Genomic DNA, 24,914 nt, shown 5'->3' with positions numbered 1-24,914 from the left:
TAAAGTAAGTTTGAAACAATAAAAAATGAAAACGGATCTAATTTAAATAATTTTAGTGGAAAGATTAAAACACATAATTAACAAAAGACAAAACAAATTATATTACATAACACGAAATTTGTTATTTTTGGAAAAAAGATCCCTTATTATTACAACATTAGGCAATACAATGCAAATTTGCAAACAAGAAAAGAATTTCTCGCAATATTTTCGAAATAAAAAAATAAATTTGAATTTAAAACGAATAAAATAAATTTAGAAGACGGCTAAAGTGAAGGACGTATGGTCATTGTAGCTTCCTTTTTAAGTCACATGAAAAATTCAGATCCTGTATAAGCGCGCGAAGAGTTCTTCTTTCTACTTATACTAAGCCACGTTGCTTTTTATATTGTTTCAGACATGCATTGGCTCGTTTGCACCTGCATCCTCACGGCGACGACGGTGCTTTCTTGCCGGCAGAGCGAGTTTCAGTGCGCCAACGGGCACTGCGTCGCCCTCAACAAAGTCTGCAATGTTGTCGACGATTGCGGAGATGGGAGCGACGAGACGCGTCCATGCTCGCGTGAGTGAGAAACATTTGCGTTTTCTGGTTTTGTCGCTCGCAGAAGGCTTTAAGTTTAAAGGGGGGCTTTTAACGCGCCGACAAATGCATATCCACTCGACGAGCTAAGGCGGAAACCGCGACGACGACGACGACGACGACGAATGGATCGGGAATCGCTGAAATTAGAGTGGAATCCGAGAGATCTCATTTTCTTGAAATGTTTCCCGTTCATTGAGAGAACGATAGAAAGCGCGTAGAGAGAAAATTTCAGGAGCTAATGGGAAGTTCGACACGAGCTTTCTAATTCGGTTAAGGAAGTTGAAACTTAATATTAAGGAGAGTCTATCGCTTCTTACGTATTAATGGTCTAAAAATAAAATTGCATTTGCAGTAACAATTTATTCCCTTTTACACTTTAATTAAATGTTTTTTTTCGCCGCGAACTAATCCGATTTGTGTGCGCGAGGGCGAGCGGCCGAATCGCGGATCAAACATCTTCCATTTAGAGCTCGCAACCGCGAGTATTTTGGTCTCAATTCCCAGTTGCCGTGGTGTTCTACGACGGCAATTGATCCCTTCATTGTTCTCGGGCGGGTATAGTTTCGATATCCGCTTCCAAACGTGCCTCGTTGCGATTTCCCGGTAAAGGCTGGCGTGCGCAGGAATTTCTACTTCGTTAGAAACGCCGACCCTCTCTCCTACCCCCGCCGACGAATCAGTCGATGCCTCGCATCGTAGCAGCTTCGCAACGTGTGTAAAGACAGAATGAAATTCCACCGACGTTGCAAGAGTGATATTACAACGCGGCGCTCAAAGAAAGACGTTGACAGGAGCGTGATATTTCACGCAGCGCCATATATTCGCAAATATTCAACTGCCAAATTTTATAAAAGTTTGATATAATACGATTGAATATTGCCGATTTAAAATAAATGCGGCGTAGACGATGCTGTAACATAGCCGCGATGGCAAAAGTCACGTTCAGAATGGGCACAAAATAAAACTACAATTGTAGCAAATTGACCGGATGGAGCTTAAAAGCAGGTCGAAGCTTTTACATAAAAGAATAAATACTGCAATTATTTATCTGCAAAATAATTCATTCATGATACCGTAATACTCGCGTATGGAATCATATTTGTGGCAATACTTTAATATCTCTTTCGCCGCAGGTGTTTCCGCGTAAACAGCCCGTAAAAATAAAAATTCGTGGACCATTAATAATCATGAAAAAAATAAATATTTTATTGTGTAGCAGTTTGCTATTGCGACACAGTCTTATACACGTGATGCTGTTTTTTATTTCACAAAATATGAGAATCAGAAATGCATTGCGGATATCAAAACTAATCATGATGAACAAAGAAACGTTTGTACAAATATAATCTCTTTTTCGCCGATGTGGTGAGATCGACAGTATCGATAAACATTTTGTCCAATAACCGTGTCTTTGTCACTTTGCGAGCGAGTGAAAAAAAGGATCACAAAATGCAGTGTTATTGTCAATAAAAATACATTGGTACGGACTGAAATGTTCAACTGTCACTTTAACGAAACGTTCTTCATGTTGAGGTGAATTGACTGTAACAGAAAGCTGTAACACCGTTCTCGACAATTGACGCAAATAATTCCCCGCTATTATTTACTTGCAGACATTTAGCAGCAGTTTTGTATGCGTTAGATAAATAAATTTTATTCGTATTAAGCGATTATTAAATTGGATCTGCTTGGAAGGAACCGCGTCTGATATTCCGCGGAACAGTCATATCGCCAATTTATGAAAATGAGATAGTTTAGCAATTTAGTGTCTCATATCAGAAAAATTGAACGTGCAAAGTTGGCAAGTACAGCAGCCACTTCATTTCGCAAGAATCTACGACGTGCCCGGCGAGATGATCCTATACGTAAGAGACGAGAGAGACGCTCCCCTTAGTCAGACCTGGCTGTTATCGACAGATCGTGATAAAATAGAGCAGTTCCAGCGGACAATTTGGTCGCAAAAAAACGGCCTCGTCCCTTAGTCATACGTATGCGTGTCCACCTTTTCTCGACATCGTCTAATTTCGGGCAATTTATTTTTCTTTCTCGCCATATCTATTAAAGGTGCCAACTGCCACGTCTACCTGTCAAAATTTTGGTATTCATACAATCATTTATAATTTGTAAATCATCTTTGTTTAAATGTTAAATGAATTAAGTTCAATTTTAAAGATTCTCTCTAAAAAATGGATTAAACACTTTAAGAAACATTAATAAAATGCTCTTGTATATTGCATGTTACATTATTGTCAAACTTCAAATTATACACCAAGAAAATTTTATCATAAAAATTACAATGGTAAATAGTAAGCTCGAACCGAGGAAGATATTATGGAATTTTTTTGCTACGTTTTTCATTAAATTAGAATATAATTTACACTACTTATGGTATAACTCTTTGAAATTTATTCTTATGGTTTGTGGCTATTATCGTACATAGTAATTTTTACTTTAAAATTTTCTCCGTGTATGAAAATAGAACACATATCTTTTAATCTTTTTCTTATAAATTTCAAAAATACATTTTTATATAAAATAAAAAGAAAGGACGTTAAAGTACACTTAAAAATTTAATTAGAACAGATTTGAAAATAATTATGCTAGTCTATCGAAGTAATTGGATGCTTTAAGCTAGTTGATGGATGTCAAAACTTTTTCTCATTTTTTCAATAGTCCAATATATTTCAGATTTATGTATATTTATTAAAATTTTCGATACTTTAACAGAATCGTTCTTTCCGTGCCAAACTACACAGAATCCGCCCGACTGTCAATTACAATTTAAGCAGATGCGTGCGGTAACTGAGAAGGGTCTCGAGTAAATCCTCGACTCGGCTCTTCACCCTAAGAAAACCATCCCTCGCACCACATGCGCACAATAAAACGCTTGCCAAAATACACGGCGGACGTTTCCATGGCTGCCGGAATTTACTGAATACTCCGGCTAGGCCATCAGCGACGTCGTAGCCGTTTAATCTACCGGGGGTTTTTGCCTAAATCCTCCGCGTGCACGATGGAATACTCCTGCCTTGTATATCCCCCTTTTCACCTCGATGGCACTTCGTACAAAAGCAACCAGCTAGCCACCCAATCCAACCAACCAACCAACCAACCCATCCCTCTCCAAAGTCTCCAGCTTCACGTATATGCTTGTAATTAACCCAAGTTACGAGATGCGTTTATACACGGTGCGTGTACGACGACAGCGCGAGCAGGAAATTACTTCTGGCAACGTGGACATATTCCTTTATTTGCGCGAGAGACAATGGACTCTGTCGCAAAACGTGAATGTTTCTGATTTCGTTCGCGTCGCTAATGCCTTTTCGTTGATAGGCGATTATAGTCCTCGACCGAAGTCTATAGAGTAATGTGATAATGCAAGCAGATTGAACATCACGAGCTTTCCGGATTGACAAGAATGAATTCTCCGAAACTGCAAAATTTTATTACGCATTTGTAAATACAGCGTATAATATTCCAATTTGTTATGTTATCTTCATTTGTAAACTGTGTCTATTATTTTATTCGGTCTCTTTGTAAGAACTGTAGTGTAGGGTCGAAGAGTGATCTTATTTACTGAGAGGGTCAATTATTTCGTGATTTATATTCCTTATTCACTTATTTGCGTTAATTGATATATATATATATATATATATATGTATATGTGTGTGTCGGGGGGGGGGGACACAACCCCATTACAAGCAGTAGACTTTAAACAAGTTATAAAGACACCATTAACTCTGTGCAGGAAGTAATTAACCTAAATTACCACCTGCGGCGTAAGAACGGGTCGCAATGCATAAATGGGTTTATTGGTGTAAGAACATTCGATTGCAGGAAGCGAATTTCCCTCGTTAACAAAATATACGCGGCATTGCGCAGAGTTAATAAATGTACATTACGAATGTACTAAGTTTCCACTTTCAGCCGAGTAACGACGAGCGTTTCGTCGGGACGGAAAGGGTTGCCTGAAGAACATTGCGAGTTATCTCGTACGAGGGCACAAGCGAAACATTCTAGTCACGTATCCGTAAAGCCAGGTATTGTACGGACCAGAGAAAGAAAAATCGTCCTGCAAAAAGAGGTCGCAATGCTTTCGTGCGACGTCGAAATCGGACGAGAAAAGCCGCAATTTTTCGATCATATCTTTATAGAGCTATAATAATAATTTTCCTCGTTTCCTGTACTTAAGTCTTGTATCTTAATTGTCAAAAATTTCCTGGATTAATTAATTTTTTTTAAATTAAGTGATTAATTTTTACCTCTGTGTAGTGCATTAAAGTTTTATAATATACCTGAGCTGAATTATATAAAATAGTACAAGAATCATTGTAATTATACATGGTACAGTTTAGAGCATGTTGTACAATTTAATATACAATATAATGATATATTCCGCGGGCAATAGAGAAACAATTACTCGAAGTGCGAACTTGACTAAGAATTTTCTAGATGATGTTATCGATCGATTAAAGTCCTCTCACGCGGCGGAAGACGACGGTTCGACGATTGCGCCATTAAATGTCCCATTTATCTTTCTCGTACCTCAATGCGAAACTTTTGAAATAAAATAGCTTGATAGTCGGCCTCCCGTCGTTACATTGGCTTATAAAAGGACACAATTTCTCTCGACTAGGAGTCTCCTCCTCGGCTCCCCGCGAAAAGGCGGCTCGCCAAAGTTACGACAGGTAATAACAAACTTTCGTATTCTTCTTCCCTGCGACACAAATGAAACGCTCGAACGAGCAGGTTAATTTATATCAATTACACCGGCTGATACGATTAGACCTGAGGAGGACAGCGAAGAGGCAGATTAAGAAGTTACCCTTCATATCACGTGGCTGATACTTTTTCTGCCAATTACCGAAGAAGGATCGGCAAGGAGTCCAACTAACTGACACTCCCATACTGGAATCTTCATTCCTATTTCTTCGTTGCGTAATTGGACATTGTTTGCATGAAGAAATAATTTATTAAACGTATACACCGGAAGATAAGGCAAATCACTATACGAGACAAGACAAATTGTCTGTTACGAGTAATTTAAAAGCGAAATACAGTGCGAAGAAATTAATGCGAATATGAAATGTATAACAGTAATTAAGAGATGTCGAATTTTTTTCCTGTTTTTAAAATTAACATCCTCCTGAAGTGAAATTTGCATGTCACGGGAGCATCAGAGACGGAAATGCAATAAGAATTTCAGAAGTAATTAAGAAACTTGTAAGGCATTGCGGGACATTACCGTACATTATCCGCGGTGTGATTACACGCGAGTCACAGTGTTTTCGCAAAAAGCGAGTGCAGAAAGTGGGTCTTTAAAGAGCTTATTTTTACAAAATTTAAGTGCTCCTTCTTTTTCCACTACCTGTAGACAGAAGGAGCATGAAGGGATTCCTCTTCCTTTCTATCTTATTTCTCCTACGGTTCCCGCTTCTCCCGGCGGAAGTAAACGGCTGTAACTCGCTCGGCGCTCTCCAGCGAAATTGCACGGGAGCCAAAATTGCACGAGGGCACGGCATATATTCGCGTAAAGGAGACCGAAACTCCCGCGGTGAGTACATAATCGCGACTCGTTGAGCAAGCATTTATTTAATATATAGGTACCGCAAAGTTGTCGCCGTTGATATCTACGCGCCGGAGACGCACCTGTATACAAAATTAGTCATTTAACTTCTTGTAAGAGTCCAAAATTACTTCGAAAGTACATAATTGTTGCTAACTTTACATTAGGAGTACACAGACATTGTTAACTCTTCAGTAATAATTCGACAATCTCAGTATCTCAAGTAACACAATGAAGATTCGAGCAACAGCATGCTTTACACATAGAAATTATATAAATCAATTCTTTATTTTCGATACAATTAGAAATATAATGATAAAAAATAATATATTTTTGCTTAATCGATGTAACAGAATTTATATAATAAAAATAATGTGTTGCTTGATTAACGTATAACGGTGCTTATCTTACGTTATATGAAAAATAATATGTTTTGTTTGATTAATGTAACACAATTTAAGATATATAATATACTGAATTTTTGAAATACGTCATTGAAATTATCGTGTAGGATTATATATAAAAGCCATTTAATCCGTTTAAACAATAATCTTTTTCTTTTTTCATTAAAACAATGAAAAGTCATCCTTGGCCTTCTTCGTAAAGTCACTAAAATCGAACGCTGAAAAAGTGAAAATTAAAAATTAGAGAGTTTCAAAATCGTAAAATTAATCGCAGCGAATAATTTGAGATAAAAAAGTTTTAATACGCGATGTCCTTTCGTTAGATGTCTTGTCAGGTTTATTATCCTGTTGCATCGGCACGTCTTCTTCAGGACAAATTGATAAATTAGAAGTCGGAGATAACCTATAATTACACAGAGATTCCTCGTAAAATGATGGTGCACCTACGAGAAAATTTGTTTTAGTGAGAGATTTACTATGTTTATATTTAAAATAATATATAAAATTTATCACACATTTGCAAATAAATATATTTTAATTTCTTTCATTATAAAGGACAAGCAATTTAATTATAACCTTTTGACATAAAATCCTGATCAAAGGAACTCATATTGCTGTCACAGTACTCGTAATGCATAATCGGAGAAAACATACTGCTCGCGGTGACAGTCGAGCGCTGAATGGGTTTCGGTATTAACGGTGTAATATTGTAATGTACGGTTTCTATCTTTTTAATCTTCGGAACCGACCGAGGCGAGGATTTTCCCAAACTCATTTCTTTAACAATAGTTGACGGCTGAGGGGTAGTTATTTTATTGATACTCCTCTTACTGTCCTGCCTTTGAAGTCGGATTCTTTTTGCTTCAATTTCGTTCTGTGGATTCTTCGCGATGTTATGCTTGAGCGGGTTTTCTTTTGTACAGCAGCTTGGTTGCGTTTTAACGGACTCTTGCGACTTCTGTATCTCGTCGTGATGAGTCTCTTTCATTTCTACGTCGCTGTCTACCGAAGTCGCTTTTTCAGCACTTGGCTCCGTATCGAACGCTACCGAAGCGGGGCGCGTATTATCGTTATCCGAAACAATCGCGCTTTTAGAATTAGACATTTCCGTGTCGGCCGCAGGAGGTTTATTGTAATTATTGTCGTGTGTCGTATCTATGTCCATTCGCTCGGGCGACACTGTAGCGTTCTCGTTTATGCATAATTCTTCCAGGAACAAGGTATTGACGGATGTGGTATCTAAAAAGCAAATGACTTTAACATATAGGGCACACCTCGCATACATATGCATGCGTATCCGTGAATCAATGTCCTTGTCCTATCTGGGACGAGGTGTTATAAAGTGTAAAATGAATTTTTACCATCAAAGGGCTCTTGAATCTGTTTCCATTGATGCTGCACCCTCGCGCGCATCTGGTTCTGAACGTACATTTCGCGAAACGGTATATTGATCTTTGGCGGTGCCATTTCCAACATTTTCTGCTTTCTCTGTCTTTGCTGATCCTCCTCCTTCCTGCGTAATACTTGCAGCTATGAAAGTCGACGAATTAGATATTTGTTTAACCATTATATATAACAAATATATAATATATACATAAAAAATTAATCTTAAATCTACAATATAATTGTTTCATATATAAGTGAGATTATAAAATGTTGTGAAAAGAATTTGATAACCTTGAATAGACATAACTTGCTCACATGAAGAAATTTTGTATAGTTTTATCAAGAAAAGTATATATTTATTTTTATTTCAAAAAATGTTGAATAGAAAATAACAGTATCTTAATAGTTTAAAATTGTTTAATACTATTATCAAAACAATTATATTGTGCTTCTTAGATGACTATTTTAATGTATTGAGAATATAATATTTTGCTGATGATATGATATTTAAGATAATCAAATTCTTTAAAAAAGTTTATATTCTTGCTTATACGTATATGAGATAACGATTATGGAATTGATAATAATTTCTTTTTCTTTGTATATTAAAAAAAAAACAGTGTAGCGCGTAGTCTAGAGACCTCGGCTTCGATTGACTGTAATTCATTTCTGTGATGTTTCACGTTTCCTTTCGTCGTCACTAATCTTTCCTCCAATTTCATACGTTCCAACATCACGGTGACAAATTCGATTATCTTGCAGCGCATGCGGATCCAGTTGATATGTCGCCTCTGCTTGATAATTGTCATTATTTCCGCTTTCTTGTAAGACATGATCATATACTCGATTTTAAGCTTTTCCAAATTGACCTTAGCCGCGTTCCTAGCCTTTGCCAGTGGAAATCTCTCATATATAGCCTATAAGAACGAATTATTTATTCGGTTAAGTTCTGCAATTGTACAAGTAAATGGGAAACTTCTTACTAACACGATACTCATGCCACGTTTTCTTGTATTCAGCAATGATGTCCTGATACTCTTGCGCTCTCAACTGAATCAGCTTGTACTGATCGTCGGCGTTTGCTTTTATGGTCTCTAAACTATCGGAGACCTCGTTGATGCTTATGTACAATCTGTGAAACACAGCGAAATTCCGATATACGAGTAATCCAAGAGAAATGTAAAAAAAAAAGTGCAATTATATTATATAAAGTAATATAAGATATAAAAATAATATAAAGTACAATAGCAGGTAATTGCTTCGCGTACCTTGTTAAAGTCTCATTTAATATCAACTTAATCTTGTTCATCTGCGCCATCTTTCCCTTAAGTTCCTTCCTTTTATCGAGCTCGCTGCGTATTGTAATCTTTAGTTGCTTTATTTCCGCTGTGTTGACTGGAAATTATTGACAAATTATTCTTTTCTTAAGAAGCAGCAGCAAAGATAAATTGAAGAGTCGATGGACAATTATCATTTGTTTGTGGATCTCTTCCACTCGCTCTCTCTCCCCCGCGTGAGTTTTACGTCTTTTGTTGGTTAAAGTACCGCGTTTTCCTTACCGTCGAGAATTTTCTGGCTCGCCGCAATTTCCATTTTCAAACAAGTTTCCAGCACTTTCACAAATTGAGGATCATCGTGACCCTCCCGATTGTTATCTATATCCATTTTTCTCGTCGAAAATTACTATAGTTGCTTTGATGCGACGCAGTTACGTATATGTACACGTAAGTGTCCCTGAAAGCCACGCTATTCTCCCGAACGGTCTGAAGTTTCCAGCAATTGCGAGAAGCAGGGTGCCAGCGCGAGACCAGCGGGATAGTCGCGTAATAATCAGATCGGACAGTAAATTCCTACGCGTAATTACACGGAAAGGAAAAGCGCGGAAAATTTCAATTTCGCCCGAGAGGCATTTACGTTCTTATCAATAGCAAAAGTTATCGAGTACTTCGGCGAAAGCGTTATTTAGCAACTACAAATCGAGGAAATCGACGCGGCGCGGAAGTTGGCAGTTGTTCGATTGTTCGCTTGTTGGCGACACTTTCGGCGCGGCTAACTTGTCGCGGGGGAAGTTTCGTGCGCCATAAACACGCGTCTACTCTACTCGTCGCGGCGACGAGAGAAAAGCGCGAACGGACTTCGTGCCATACGTTTCCCCTCGTCTTCGCGCTCCCGCGAAAAATTTCGTGGATTCCGGCGCGACGCTGACGGGATCCAGTTTACTTTCGTGGAAGTTTCCGATTGTTCGCCGAACGGTCGTAACTTTAGACCGGGGGAGGGAAGGGGGGTTGCTTAAAAAGCAGGTCATGCGTCGTTGTAGAGTGTGCTTTGGCACAAATGTGGCCCGCGGGTCGAAAAGATCGCAGTGGTCACGAGTGCGGAGCGAAGATAACGAGCGAAGCGAAAAAATATATAGTCGAATTGATCGTAAATCCGAACGAATTTCAAATCGTCCGGGTCGTTCACTTGATATTTAATGTCGTCGTTTTTTTTATAGAGCAGCGAAGCCTAAAATACGTGAAAAATCTGCGAGTGACGATGTCATTCCGGAAAACATCAAAGTCTCGTGGATAATTATAAAAGATATCTCCAAGATATTTGTAGAAGTTGCCTAAGATATCCTAAAAAATATCTTTAAGCTATTTGTCATGTAAGATATTTTTTTAGATTTCTGAAAAATGCAAAAATTTGGTATTAATTTAATAATTATTATTTTATAAGCAAGAATATAAAATTTTTTATAAGTTTTGTAATTTTTAATTTCAGACAAATATTACATTTTTATTGCAATAATTATTTAAAGAGCAAAGTATAAATTACGATTATTTTGATAATAATAATAATATTAAAAGATTCTAATTTTTTGTTTGAAGATATTATTTTTATTCAATACTTTTTCCTTTTTCAATGAAAATATTGTTAACAATTTAATTCTATTTTTTAATTTTTTGTTAGTCATATTGAGTCTGTCATCTCTTGGACTCTCAATATTTGAAAATGTTGACCTCAGATTCATATAGAGCGACCAAATACCCAAAAAACAAATTTGAAAATAATAAAAATATATAATACCTTTTGTTTTTGGTTTACCAGATTGGTTCCACTATCTTGATTTTTTAAAATTGAAAATTCTTGCTTCAGAGAATAGAATTTATTTCAAAAAGCAGAACATTATTTTTGGTAAGAGATATTTATTTGAATTTACAACATAGCAAAAAATCTAGAGAAGCTCTTAAAAATACTTTATATGTTTTAAATAAACGCTTAAATTTCAATTACAATGATAGTCAATTAGTAGAAAATACTTTTCTCCATAAAAAGCACAAATTTTGACTATTTTTTTATTAAGATTTGGCTATCAAAGCTTTTATTAAGTAGTTGTATTTTCACATATCGGTATGTTATTTTATTATTAATTAATTAGTTAAATTAGCTATATATTTTAAGGAATAAAAAATGTACATTGAATGTACATTTTCATTATTTTTGTCATATTCGATTATATCTCTAATAATTAATATTGATTTTGACATTAATATTGACGATATTGATCTTATAATTACACGTGATAAAGTTTTTTACACGTTTCAATTTAAAGTATTTAGTTTAACTCTGTACTTTAATGAATTAATCCAAATATCGTGATAGCGAAATAATCGTTTAAATTATCCACGACCGCGAAGCATTGATCTGACCGCATGTCCCTTTGTCAATGGCATAGTCGGAAGTGCATACACAGGAGGAACCAGCCGCGCGGTTTGCAAGTTAATGGAAGCGAGTGACAGCCGATCAACTTATCGGCTTCAAAAATTGATATCCGGCGCGCCGCCGTATTCAGCCGCGCGGTGATTCCATTGGAAAAATATAAGTGAAGATTCGGGCTGGCGTGGCGGCTGGCACTGAGCCCTCCGACGACGAGGGACGTCCGGGGTACACGGCACTCTGGCTGCCGGCCAACCCAGTCCGCATTTGGGTCAAACTGACCTGCGCCCTCCGCCGGGATCCGAGTACGGGATCCTGCATCACTCTCTTACCCCCGCATTCGTGCATGCGGGGGTTAGAGATGGCTGCACAAACCGGTCACTCTTCGCACGGCGCTGCTGGCGACCTAGTCGACATGCTCTCCCGCTTTTACGTTCGGACTTTACGCGGTCCATTCTCTCGGAGTGGCGCACTTTATCGCGGAAGATTTGTAAACGGCGCCGAGTGGCGACGGCACGAATAATCTCGAGTCGCTTACGGCCGAATCGACATTCGTGAAGACTAAAAGTCAATTTTTTTAAAGATCCACTCTTTCTCGGAGATATATGCCCGAGACGTGTTATGTCTTCGCTGATACGCACTGCAGCTATCGCGATAATTATCCCGGGGGAGTTTGATTGTCTTATTAAACAGTTGATTTACATTATACTACAAATGCAAAACAAATTAATTTAAATGTTAATTTGTTTTAGCTAACGCGAGCACGAAGATAGAAATTGCTAGTTCATGTAACGCCACATGCATCAGAAGCTGTTAAAGCTCACGGCATAATTTATGGCGTGATCATTTCGTCGGCAGCTTCTACTCCCCTTTGAGACTAATGGAAATTGTACTATGCGAGAGCGTGAGCAGAACCCATAAAGAACTTGCTGTCTATACCACACCCATGAATGCCCGAAGTTATCAATGTTAAAATGGGTTATCAGAAGTAACAGAGTAACGCCTCTGGCCAGCAATATGGCCTCTCTCTCTCTCTCTCTCTCTCTCTCTCTCTCTCTCTCTTCCTACGCTACATCATTACAATTACATCAATATAATTTTTCTTTTCTTGTCATTTCTTTCTTTTTGTCTACTTTATTTTTATTTCTATTTTTACTGGTTATGCTTTATTTTATTTTATTTATTTATTTTTCTGTTTTGTTTGTTCTCCTTGCTCACTTTTATGATACTCTATATGTAATGTAATCACATCTATTTACTTAACGAGTGTATGTTCTCAGAGGGCATGAACATTAAATAAACGCTCAATCAATCAATCAATTTCTCTCTCTCTCTCTCTCTCTCTCTCTCTCTTCTATCTATCTATCTATCTCTATCTATCTCTTTATCTATATATCTATCTCTCTGCGTTTGTATTCTGTAGAGATTACTTTATGGATGCTAAATTAAACGACAAAGAGATTCAAGAAATGCATCCGTACTCAACTTTATTATAGGGCGTGTATATGTGTGTTAATTATATTTTTCATAATTTTTTATAATATTTATAATCACAGAGAAATCTCGGACGTGTTATTTGCCGTGTAATTACGGAGCAAGCGGCACTTTATTGACTGTATAAGCATAGCGGAAATCGATCGCACATATATATATATTCACGATAACATTCCCGTGAGAACATTTTGATTTCCAAGGCCTTTAGATTTCCTGCAAACAACCTGCTCAGATGCATTCGCACGATTCATCCTGCAAATCGGTTTTCTTGAGGGGAAATTCCGCTTGGAAAACGCGCGGGAGATTTATTCACGACGCAGGCAGACACGTACGATAACAAAATATCGGAATTATGAATCTTTCATGGACGGCAATGCTCCCCGCTTCGACGAAATTGAAACGGGACCGAAGTGCTACAATAAAAAGCGGCCGGACTCGAAATGGCATCCTTTCACAGCTGCGCCAATAATTGATCGCCAGAACGTAGATGAATGTCTATTGACGTTGCACGCGAAAACGCAGGATAAATACCGTTTGCGAGCAGTCGAGCCGGCGCATATCTCCAAGATCGATTTTGCCCCCCCCCTCCCCCCGACAACACACGTCGACAGAATAACGTCGGTTGCAGTTGCTCCGCCGTGTATCGTGTGTCTTCCACGAAGTAGTTTAGCCATCTACGGAGGAGACTCGTTTACATCGTGCCACGAGTAATTTCTGTCATAGGGAGACCCTTTAAGCGGGCACACACGTACGAACAACGGTAGATTTTATAAATGGATAAAAGTTTTCAATGGAGGGTAGAACACGAGGTAGAGAAGGGAACTTCGTAGAAACGGAACCTGGAAAGTAGGTCTCATGGAAACCACTGATTAATCTTTCGCGGCGCCTCTTTCATGCCTCGCTGAGAATAAAGGGTAATTTTGTTATTCCGTAAAAATAGCTGCCGGCATTTGTAATTTGTTTTGTCAGGACAAAGTTCCGTTCCGTAATCAGGTCACTCGCTGAAATAAATAAATGATTTTATACTGCTCGTGTTATAATACATCGCATTCCTTCTATCGAGAAAGCTCAAAAATAATAGTTTCATAATTTAAAAATGATCTATGAAGCTCTTCTCAGTAAGAGGAATGCATACTAATAAATAATTAATAACTTTAAAATGTATACATTTGTTAAAAAGAAATATCCTTAATACGTTTTAATACTGATAGCTTAAATATAAAATAAGTTTATTGTTACTCTTTAATGTAAAAAAAAAAAAACAGTGCATTCTTTGAGTCTTTTTAATTTGCATCGCATTCAATCCTTGTTGCTTACAATTGTAAAATGTAACTATAGTTTGTAAAATAATTGATTTTGAAGAAATCTTTGTTATTTTATTTGAGATATATATCTCAAACATTAATGTATTATAAATTTGCTTTTTTCAGTAAAAAAAAGTGACACTTTTTATTGAATACAAAATAGGAAGTGGAGTGCAAGAACCTGCAGTTAATTTCCTCTTTGCTATCTTTTTTATTTCGTTCAACGCTTCTCTTCATTATCTATTTTTCTATGCTGCCGGTAAGTAAAATCAATACATCTGCAGTATGAAACTCTATAAAGCTAGAAGAACGAACGGTCCCCGGACTGAAAGCTTCCCTTCGCTCTGTTAATTTTTGTGTCGCGCGAACCGCATTTCCGGGCGAATAAAACTCGCTTCGCGGCGAAACAGTTTTCGCCTGGAGGTAAATTCATTAGATTTTGAAGCCCTTTGAAACATATTTTGTGAAGTTTCCTTGCGCAAGAGAAAAGACTACATCTCCCTCGCTTACTTCCTCCGTTTCTCGATCATCAATCTCTCGCAACATCGTATCGTGCCGACTTTACGGAGATAAAAAAAAAGATAATAACAACACTGACGCGAACGGTGTGAAGCTAGATGAACGAGCGAGAGAAAGTAGGGCAATTTACATAGCGCGCGTCCGATCAAAGTTCTCTCTGAGCATCCAGATGGAATATCATCAGCCAAAATAGCAACGTACGATAGAAATTCGACGATGTCAGGCAACTTTGAAAAATCGCACTTAGCCCTATCGATATACGATACGGGTTATGAAAATTTATTTTATGCTACAAATTCAACAAACATTATAACTTTTTAAAGAAAACTCGATTGGAAGTGTGAATTCCTTGTCAGTAATGTATTTCCATTAAAATTTGCATTTGTAAAGCATAAGATAAATTCTCAATATCTCGTGTATTCGAACACCATTAAAATTTCGTAAATATATATAAGATTATCTTATTTATTTAATATAGCATTTAATATTATTCTGCTTTATTTTGCCATCTCTTATATACACATTGGCAGAAAGAGTCTCTTTGTCGCAATTTTATTTAAATACATTTTTCAATTTAATTTTACTAATAACACAGACTAATGAATTTTGTTTTAACAAAGATTCGCTTGGTGGAAATGTACTGGCACATTTTCATTCCAACCGAGTTTGTTCTAAAAAATTTTAGTTTGCAGCATAAACTCCTAATATTCTATGTCCGGATAATTAGTTTTATGATGGTACGCAAGTATATTCGTGCTTCTTTATTAGTTGTAGCGCAAATTGTCCGTAACAAATTGAATTTACGGTTATTCCATTAACGAAATATGTCTTCGTGTCAACGAAAGTGCGCCAAAACCACACGACGATTTTCCTGTTATTTCGTCGAATTTATTGTACACATCAGAGCATCGGAAAGCGAGGGCGAGGGGGAAGGGGGCATAATCTTCGCCCGAAACTCATTTCCGGAGATAATCCCCGGATAAGAACATTATTCTGTTGTCCTATGCATTAAAAAGACCACACCACCTGTTAAACGCATTTATTACACAAAGCGATGGTAATTCGTTTTGTCGCGCGATATTGTGTAATAGTGCATCGCGAACTAATTAATATCTTGTAACGTAGAATTAACGCACACCGCCGACCCCATTCAATTAAAATATTTTCTACCGTTACTAAAAGGTATCACAGATGGTTACTATTAACATCATAACGTTATTTTACGAATGGTAAGTTAATATTTTAAAATGTTTTCAAAAATTTACACGAAAATATAGACGCTTGGAAACAAATCGAAAAAAAAAATGCTGCATTTATAATCCTCCATAATGTAATCCCGTCGCCTCTTTGTTAACTACGTTGGACGTACTGTCTCATTTAGTTTGTAGAACGAGTAATACTTATCAGATCAGCTGCCCGTCGTTATTATTCTCTTGTGCAATTAAACTATGCGACTGTTGCAGGCTGTATGTAGAGACGAAAATTGTACACGTAGCGTGTACAAAATTCTGCCCTCGGTTCACATGCTGTTTAAATTAGTCTCTTTAAGTCAATTGTGAAGTCAAATTTAATTTTTTTTTCCCTTTTATAACAAATCGTTATTAAAAGAGGCTACGAAATGGCGCGGGGACAAAAAAATATAATTGCTTCTCTTGAAATGGGGAAGCGATAGCTCTTATCGCAATGCTACAGCCGCCTGTAGACGTTAATCTTGCGCTCGCTGCGAGAAATGCATTAGCGAGACGAATGCACGCTGCGCCTCGCGCTTATGTTAATCCAGCTTCAGTGTCATTTTACTCTTTCGACGAAACAACGGGGAACATCTCGCTAGGAGAATAAGCTCCTAATAAACAATGCGTTAACTACTTTTCGGAGCGAATTAAAGTCTTACTTAGCGCATTATCCGCGGATGTATCTTATCCAGCGATAACTGAGTATCGACGCGCTTGTTACTCAACTTCGACATCGTTACACCTCCTCGCAACATTGCAACAGCGAAACGCACTCACAGCTTATTCGAAATCAATTATTTATTGCCGACTACGTGGAGCGAAAAACGAGGATATACGGAAAGAAGGTGAAATTGCGAAAGTGAATCAGCGATTATTCGTAGGCAAATGTAATCCATGTATTTTACATACATTTAATTTGCATTCCATCCGTAGAACAAGATTTATTAGATTATAGAGTAACTCTCTGTGATTTAATTTATTTTTTATTTAATTTGCAAAAAGAACATTTTTGTTTTAAAAATATTTATCCTTATTTTCGAAATGTAAAATATTGAAATGTTGAAGATTACGTATATAACATTAAACAAAAATAACTTTGTGCAGTTTTATCAAGAAAAATATATTCTCATTGTTCAATAATAATTTTTAGAAGAGATGAAAATCAGACAGAGAATAACAATGTACAAGAATTAACATTTTTCAATACTATCAAAATAACTATCAAAATAATATTGTGCTCTTTAGATGATTATTATAATATTAAAATAAACATATAATATTTTGTTGAAACTGAAGATTATTTAATTCTTTGAAAAGAAGATTAAATTACATATAAGCAAAGTTTTATCTCTTTTTATAAAATACACATTCTGGCTTATGTATGAAACAATTGTTTGATTTTTAAATAAAATGTATTATTTTTAATTTGGTACTAATGTTTAATATTGTTTTTTCATATATATCAAATAATATGATTTTATTATATTTTTATTATATCATCAAATAACTTGCTTATTTCTCTACGTACGCAAGAGTTTTGCCAATATAATACTGACGTGTGTGTGCATCCTCTATTACTGAGCGCTGTGTTACGTGACTCCTACTTTCTACCCGCTTCAGTAGATCGAGAATATTCTCACGTAGAAAGAGATGTATTAATCTTCTTGTGAACGTGCGGCACGAGACTCACAGTCATTTGTACTATTTGTACTTGAGCGAAATCGATCATTTTTATTTTAATTATTCTCTTTATTCTTTTCAATTCTATGGATTTTTCAATCCTTTATTATCAATTATTTTCTTTTGTTCCAGAAACAGTGATAGACTAATACATCGCGTTGCAATTATTTACGTTAACGCGTATTTAATCAGCGTACTTTTGCACATTGCACTTGTAAACATGCATTTGATTGCACTCGTAAACTTTCCATTCTTTCTCGTTTTCCATAGACCTGACACTATGTACTTGTACCTTTAAGGACCGAAGTATCGCACGCTGCATTTGTGCGAGTTCACGTTCAATCTCTTGCATTTCGTTCCGCACCCTTCTTTCCTTTTCTTGTTTCCCGGGATTGTACACTTTTACAGCTTTACACCAATGGCGCCAAGTGGAGTGACGCGAATTCATCGTCACCCCTATTAAGTTGGACCCCCCACCATCGCAAATCAAGTTCGCACTAAGTCAAAAATTTAGTGCTATTTAGGTGCTAATTTAGTACCCTAGTCCGAATTTTGGTGCTCAAATTGTTTAGCAGGAATTTTTTTTAAAAAAGGGGGGGTGTAACTTAATGGCAAGCTGGACCCCCCCATATCAAAAAATAAATATAGCGTGGTCGTATAAAAAAAACAACTACACAGAAAATTTAGTGCTAATTTGGTGCTCCAAAATAGCGCATAATTTTTCGCTAGAATGTCATTATTAAAAAATACTAATAAATAATTTATCCGGCAAACGCGCGCGCCGCGCTCTAAAGTCCGTTTTCCCATCAAAAAATTTGGTGCTCGCAAGATTATTATACTAAAACATTCCTCAGACATCGTACTATTAAAAAACACAAAGATCCGATTTTAGTGCTAACTGCATAATGCCGAAATTAATTTGTTTATCCCGCAAGCGCGCTCGGCGCGCTATAAAGTCCGTTTCCCCATCGTCAAAAAATTTGGTGCTCGCAAGATTATTATACTAAAACATTCCTCAGACATCGTACTATTAAAAAACACAAAGATCCGATTTTAGTGCTAACTGCATAATGCCGAAATTAATTTGTTTATCCCGCAAGCGCGCTCGGCGCGCTATAAAGTCCGTTTCCCCATCGTCAAAAAATTTGGTGCTCGCCAGATTATTAGACTAAAATATTCCTCAGACATCGTACTATCAAAAAACACAAAGATCCGATTTTGGTGCTAACTGCATAATGCCGAAATTAATTTGTTTATCCCGCAAGCGCGCTCGGCGCGCTATAAAGTCCGTTTCCCCATCGTCAAAAAATTTGGTGCTCGCAAGATTATTAGACTAAAACATTCCTCAGACATCGTACTATCAAAAAACACAAAGATCCGATTTTGGTGCTAACTGCATAATGTCAAAATTATTTTGTTTATCCCGCGAGCGCGCTCGACGCGCTCTAAAGTTCGTTCCCCCATCGTCAAAAAATTTGGTGCTCGCAAGATTATTATACTAAAACATTCCTCAGACATCGTACTATCAAAAAACACAAAGATCCGATTTTGGTGCTAACTGCATAATGTCAAAATTAATTTGTTTATCCCGCGAGCGCGCTCGACGCGCTCTAAAGTTCGTTCCCCCATCGTCAAAAAATTTGGTGCTCGCAAGATTATTATACTAAAACATTCCTCAGACATCGTACTATCAAAAAACACAAAGATCCGATTTTGGTGCTAACTGCATAATGTCAAAATTAATTTGTTTATCCCGCGAGCGCGCTCGGCGCGCTATAAAGTCCGTTTCCCCACCGTCAAAAAATTTGGTGCTCGCAAGATTATTAAACTAAAATATTCCTGAGACATCGTACTATCAAAAAACACAAAGATCCGATTTTAGTGCTAACTGCATAATGCCGAAATTAATTTGTTTATCCCGCAAGCGCGCTCGGCGCGCTATAAAGTCCGTTTCCCCATCGTCAAAAAATTTGGTGCTCGCAAGATTATTAGACTAAAACATTCCTCAGACATCGTACTATCAAAAAACACAAAGATCCGATTTTGGTGCTAACTGCATAATGTCAAAATTAATTTGTTTATCCCGCGAGCGCGCTCGACGCGCTCTAAAGTTCGTTCCCCCATCGTCAAAAAATTTGGTGCTCGCAAGATTATTATACTAAAACATTCCTCAGACATCGTACTATCAAAAAACACAAAGATCCGATTTTGGTGCTAACTGCATAATGTCAAAATTAATTTGTTTATCCCGCGAGCGCGCTCGGCGCGCTATAAAGTCCGTTTCCCCATCGTCAAAAAATTTGGTGCTCGCAAGATTATTAGACTAAAACATTCCTCAGACATCGTACTATCAAAAAACACAAAGATCCGATTTTGGTGCTAACTGCATAATGTCAAAATTAATTTGTTTATCCCGCGAGCGCGCTCGACGCGCTCTAAAGTTCGTTCCCCCATCGTCAAAAAATTTGGTGCTCGCAAGATTATTATACTAAAACATTCCTCAGACATCGTACTATCAAAAAACACAAAGATCCGATTTTGGTGCTAACTGCATAATGTCAAAATTAATTTGTTTATCCCGCGAGCGCGCTCGACGCGCTCTAAAGTTCGTTCCCCCATCGTCAAAAAATTTGGTGCTCGCAAGATTATTATACTAAAACATTCCTCAGACATCGTACTATCAAAAAACACAAAGATCCGATTTTGGTGCTAACTGCATAATGTCAAAATTAATTTGTTTATCCCGCGAGCGCGCTCGGCGCGCTATAAAGTCCGTTTCCCCATCGTCAAAAAATTTGGTGCTCGCAAGATTATTAGACTAAAACATTCCTCAGACATCGTACTATCAAAAAACACAAAGATCCGATTTTGGTGCTAACTGCATAATGTCAAAATTAATTTGTTTATCCCGCGAGCGCGCTCGACGCGCTCTAAAGTTCGTTCCCCCATCGTCAAAAAATTTGGTGCTCGCAAGATTATTATACTAAAACATTCCTCAGACATCGTACTATCAAAAAACACAAAGATCCGATTTTGGTGCTAACTGCATAATGTCAAAATTAATTTGTTTATCCCGCGAGCGCGCTCGACGCGCTCTAAAGTTCGTTCCCCCATCGTCAAAAAATTTGGTGCTCGCAAGATTATTATACTAAAACATTCCTCAGACATCGTACTATCAAAAAACACAAAGATCCGATTTTGGTGCTAACTGCATAATGTCAAAATTAATTTGTTTATCCCGCGAGCGCGCTCGACGCGCTCTAAAGTTCGTTCCCCCATCGTCAAAAAATTTGGTGCTCGCAAGATTATTATACTAAAACATTCCTCAGACATCGTACTATCAAAAAACACAAAGATCCGATTTTGGTGCTAACTGCATAATGTCAAAATTAATTTGTTTATCCCGCGAGCGCGCTCGGCGCGCTATAAAGTCCGTTTCCCCACCGTCAAAAAATTTGGTGCTCGCAAGATTATTAAACTAAAATATTCCTGAGACATCGTACTATCAAAAAACACAAAGATCCGATTTTGGTGCTAACTGCATAATGTCAAAATTAATTTGTTTATCCCGCGAGCGCGCTCGACGCGCTCTAAAGTTCGTTCCCCCATCGTCAAAAAATTTGGTGCTCGCAAGATTATTATACTAAAACATTCCTCAGACATCGTACTATCAAAAAACACAAAGATCCGATTTTGGTGCTAACTGCATAATGTCAAAATTAATTTGTTTATCCCGCGAGCGCGCTCGACGCGCTCTAAAGTTCGTTCCCCCATCGTCAAAAAATTTGGTGCTCGCAAGATTATTATACTAAAACATTCCTCAGACATCGTACTATCAAAAAACACAAAGATCCGATTTTGGTGCTAACTGCATAATGTCAAAATTAATTTGTTTATCCCGCGAGCGCGCTCGACGCGCTCTAAAGTTCGTTCCCCCATCGTCAAAAAATTTGGTGCTCGCAAGATTATTAAACTAAAATATTCCTGAGACATCGTACTATCAAAAAACACAAAGATCCGATTTTGGTGCTAACTGCATAATACCAAAATTAATTTGTTTATCCCCCGAATACGCGCACCAATTATAATTTGTTCACTAATCGTTATCGATCCAGCAAATCGGTCGTTAACTTTGCGATCGATGCCGCCATAGTGGCGGCATTCGCAAGGCATCGAGCGGCAGTACTCAAAACACGAGGAAGTAAGGTAGTGTGCGTGGCGGTGCACTTTGTTTTTGCTTGCTTTTCACTCTCGCAATTTCTTTAAACATTCTTTTGTTTTTCCGGTGTTTTCGTCGATGCAACGTTTAGTGGCTTAGTTACTGCGCGACCACGGTAGAAGTAACACGTTCTTCGCGTTTGCTTTCTAGTTTTGTACGGTTTTAGTGTCAGTCGCTATTTTTTTTAGTTTTTTAGTTTTATATTTTTTTCGTTTTTCGTACGTGATATGTTATTTAATTTTATTGTTATAACATCTTGTACGTGAGTGTGAAATATTTTATAAATTGTGGCAAAGGATTAACTTTGAATTATCACCATGCCTGCACGTGGAAGACCAGCAAATATAGATAAGCATACTGTAATCGATATTTTAATGAAATATAAAGACCTCTTGATAGTGGACGGTCAAAAAATTATTTCGAAACATGATGCTATTTGGGTAACAATTGCAAAAGAATTAGAAAATCAGTTAACCCCAATTTCTTTGTATACATTTCTTACTTGCAATAAACATCACGTAAGAGATATATTAACTGACCGTCCTTCTGTGTCTCATCAGCCAAGGGAAGTTGAACATGATATTCCAGATGTTTCGAGCATTGTTAGTATTTCTAGAGATGAATCGACAGTAAATGATTTGACGATAAATAATTCTGACACGCTCGTAAATAATGCCGATAGTGTGTTAACGTTTACTATAACTATGGCAAAGGCTGATTTTAATGCTATGATAATTTATAGAACATACAGACGAAAAGAAAAGGGTCGTCCTCCTGGAACGCGACAATATACAGTATTGCAACCCGGTACGTGGCAGCAAGTATTTACAGAAAAAATTTGGGAAAGTGCAAAACTGTCATGTGGATTTAATTTTAAAAGACATAAATTAATTAGCAATGGAGAATCAGGATACGCATACGGTTCATGCAAATGTGGCTCATTAATAAAATGTAATATTGATAATACGAATGAGCTAATTACGAAAATAAAATGTAAGTTTATTGAAGGAGAAAAAGAAGGACGTTGTGGAAAGCGATTTTTAAGAAATCCTGTTAGACAAGCTGTTGTGAATGAATTAAAAGGGAAAAGTGTAATGAAATATAGAGTAGAAATGGCAGAAAAGTTAATGCAAAATAATGATAATGTTGAACCTCCGCATTTATTTAATGCAAATGTTTTAAGAGTTGCCAAACATGACGTAAAAGAAAAAAGCTACTTTGATAAGGATCCAATAAAAGCTTTGGAAATTATGCAGTTAGGTCCATTGAAAAATATTATTCATAATATCGGCTTAAATCCATTCTTTGTTCATTATTGGTCTAACTACCAATTAGATGTATATAGAACATACACGTTAGATGAGACAGCTTGTGTTTACATAGATGCAACCGGAAGTATTATTAAAAAAATTAAAAGATCTGACAAATCAAAGACAGGACATATATTCTTATATAACTGTGTAGTCAATTCCGAAAAAAGTGGACTATTTCCGGTAACACAAATGTTGTCTGAAAGACACCATACAAATGCCATTCATTATTGGCTGATGGAATGGATACGATCCGGCGCATCACGGCCACGTGAAGTTGTATGCGATTTTTCACGTGCTTTATTAACAGCTGCTGTGCGAAGTTTTACTAACTATTCTACATTGGACGAATACGCAGACGCCTGTAAAGAAGATAATTTACCTGCTTGCTACATACGTATCGATGTAGCACATTTTATAAAAAAATATGCAAACTTTTTAAAGGATTTACATCCACGTATAAAACAATTTTATCTACATATATTAGGACAATTAATTCTGTGTCGAGATATTGAGAGTGCAGCTGAGATATTGAAAGGAATTTTAATTATTAGTCAAAGTGAAACAGAAGGTAACACAAGAGAAAATGAAAGAACAGTATGTGAAGAGTACAAAATAAAAATGAAAAATCTTTTTACACAAGATTCAGAAGATGTTATCACTGATAATATAAAAAAATATAATGATATAGAAGATGAAGAAAACAATTTTAATAAGTGGAGTTATTGGGCACAAAATATAAATGATAGAGTCAAAATGTTACTGACTGATAATGAAGGAGACAGGGAAAATGCTCATTACCTACCCAAATTAGCAAATTATATTATGAAAGATGCTAAATTGCTACCTTTATGGTCTTGCGTATATCGAGATAAATTTGGATATGGTAGAATACCTGCTAGCAGTGCTTCCGTAGAAAGCGACTTTAATATAATAAAAAATATTATGTTAAATGCAGAAAAAAGTCGTATGCGTGCAGATGAATTTGTAATAGAGCACGTGAATTATATGAGCGGTCGCTTAAAAATAGCACACGCAAATACTGAAGACTCTGATAGGCAGGAAAGAATAGTAGAAATTTGTTCAACTCAAGATGATAATGACAATACCAAAAAAATTAATTTAAGAAACGAGAAAAAATGTCCAGCTTGTGAAAACGAGCACGAACCAACTGGTGGACATACATGTTATGTGTGCCAAAAATTTGTCCACGCACTGGAAGGATGTTCCATTCCAGTTGGAGAGGAAGGATATGGACAGGAACGATTATGCATGGACTGCCATAATTTAAATAATCTTCAAGATATAATTGCAACAAAAGAAGTTGAAGATTGGAGGGGTTTGGCTGCAGCGGACTCCCAATCTAAAGGAAGATATTTACAAAAGGGTAGTATACAGAATGAATTTTTATTAGATACTAATATACATAAGATACCAATAATAAGAAATGGAAATAATGTATCCTTAAAACCTGTTAAAATTGAAAAGAATAGTTATTCATTAACAAACACTTGTGCA

At 36.9% G+C, this 24,914-nt stretch overlaps 1 protein-coding gene across 1 annotated transcript; it reads right to left on the bottom strand.

The window, feature by feature from the left end:
• Window positions 1–6,479: 6,479 nt before the first annotated feature.
• Window positions 6,480–10,627, bottom strand: LOC118648228. The gene is made up of 8 exons (XM_036294545.1): window positions 9,499–10,627; window positions 9,208–9,334; window positions 8,927–9,071; window positions 8,581–8,856; window positions 7,915–8,083; window positions 7,130–7,792; window positions 6,859–6,996; window positions 6,480–6,771 (listed from the first exon to the last, which is right to left on the bottom strand). The coding sequence occupies exons 1-8, from the start codon at window positions 9,602–9,604 to the stop codon at window positions 6,716–6,718; spliced, it is 1,680 nt and encodes a 559-aa protein (XP_036150438.1). The 5' UTR covers window positions 9,605–10,627; the 3' UTR covers window positions 6,480–6,715.
• Window positions 10,628–24,914: the final 14,287 nt, after the last annotated feature.

This window comes from Monomorium pharaonis, unplaced genomic scaffold (genome assembly GCF_013373865.1).
Source record: "Monomorium pharaonis isolate MP-MQ-018 unplaced genomic scaffold, ASM1337386v2 scaffold_306, whole genome shotgun sequence".
In the NCBI taxonomy this organism is placed as follows: domain Eukaryota; kingdom Metazoa; phylum Arthropoda; class Insecta; order Hymenoptera; family Formicidae; genus Monomorium; species Monomorium pharaonis.
Note: the sequence above shows the minus strand (reverse complement) of the source record. Positions and strands in the feature narration are given on the sequence as shown.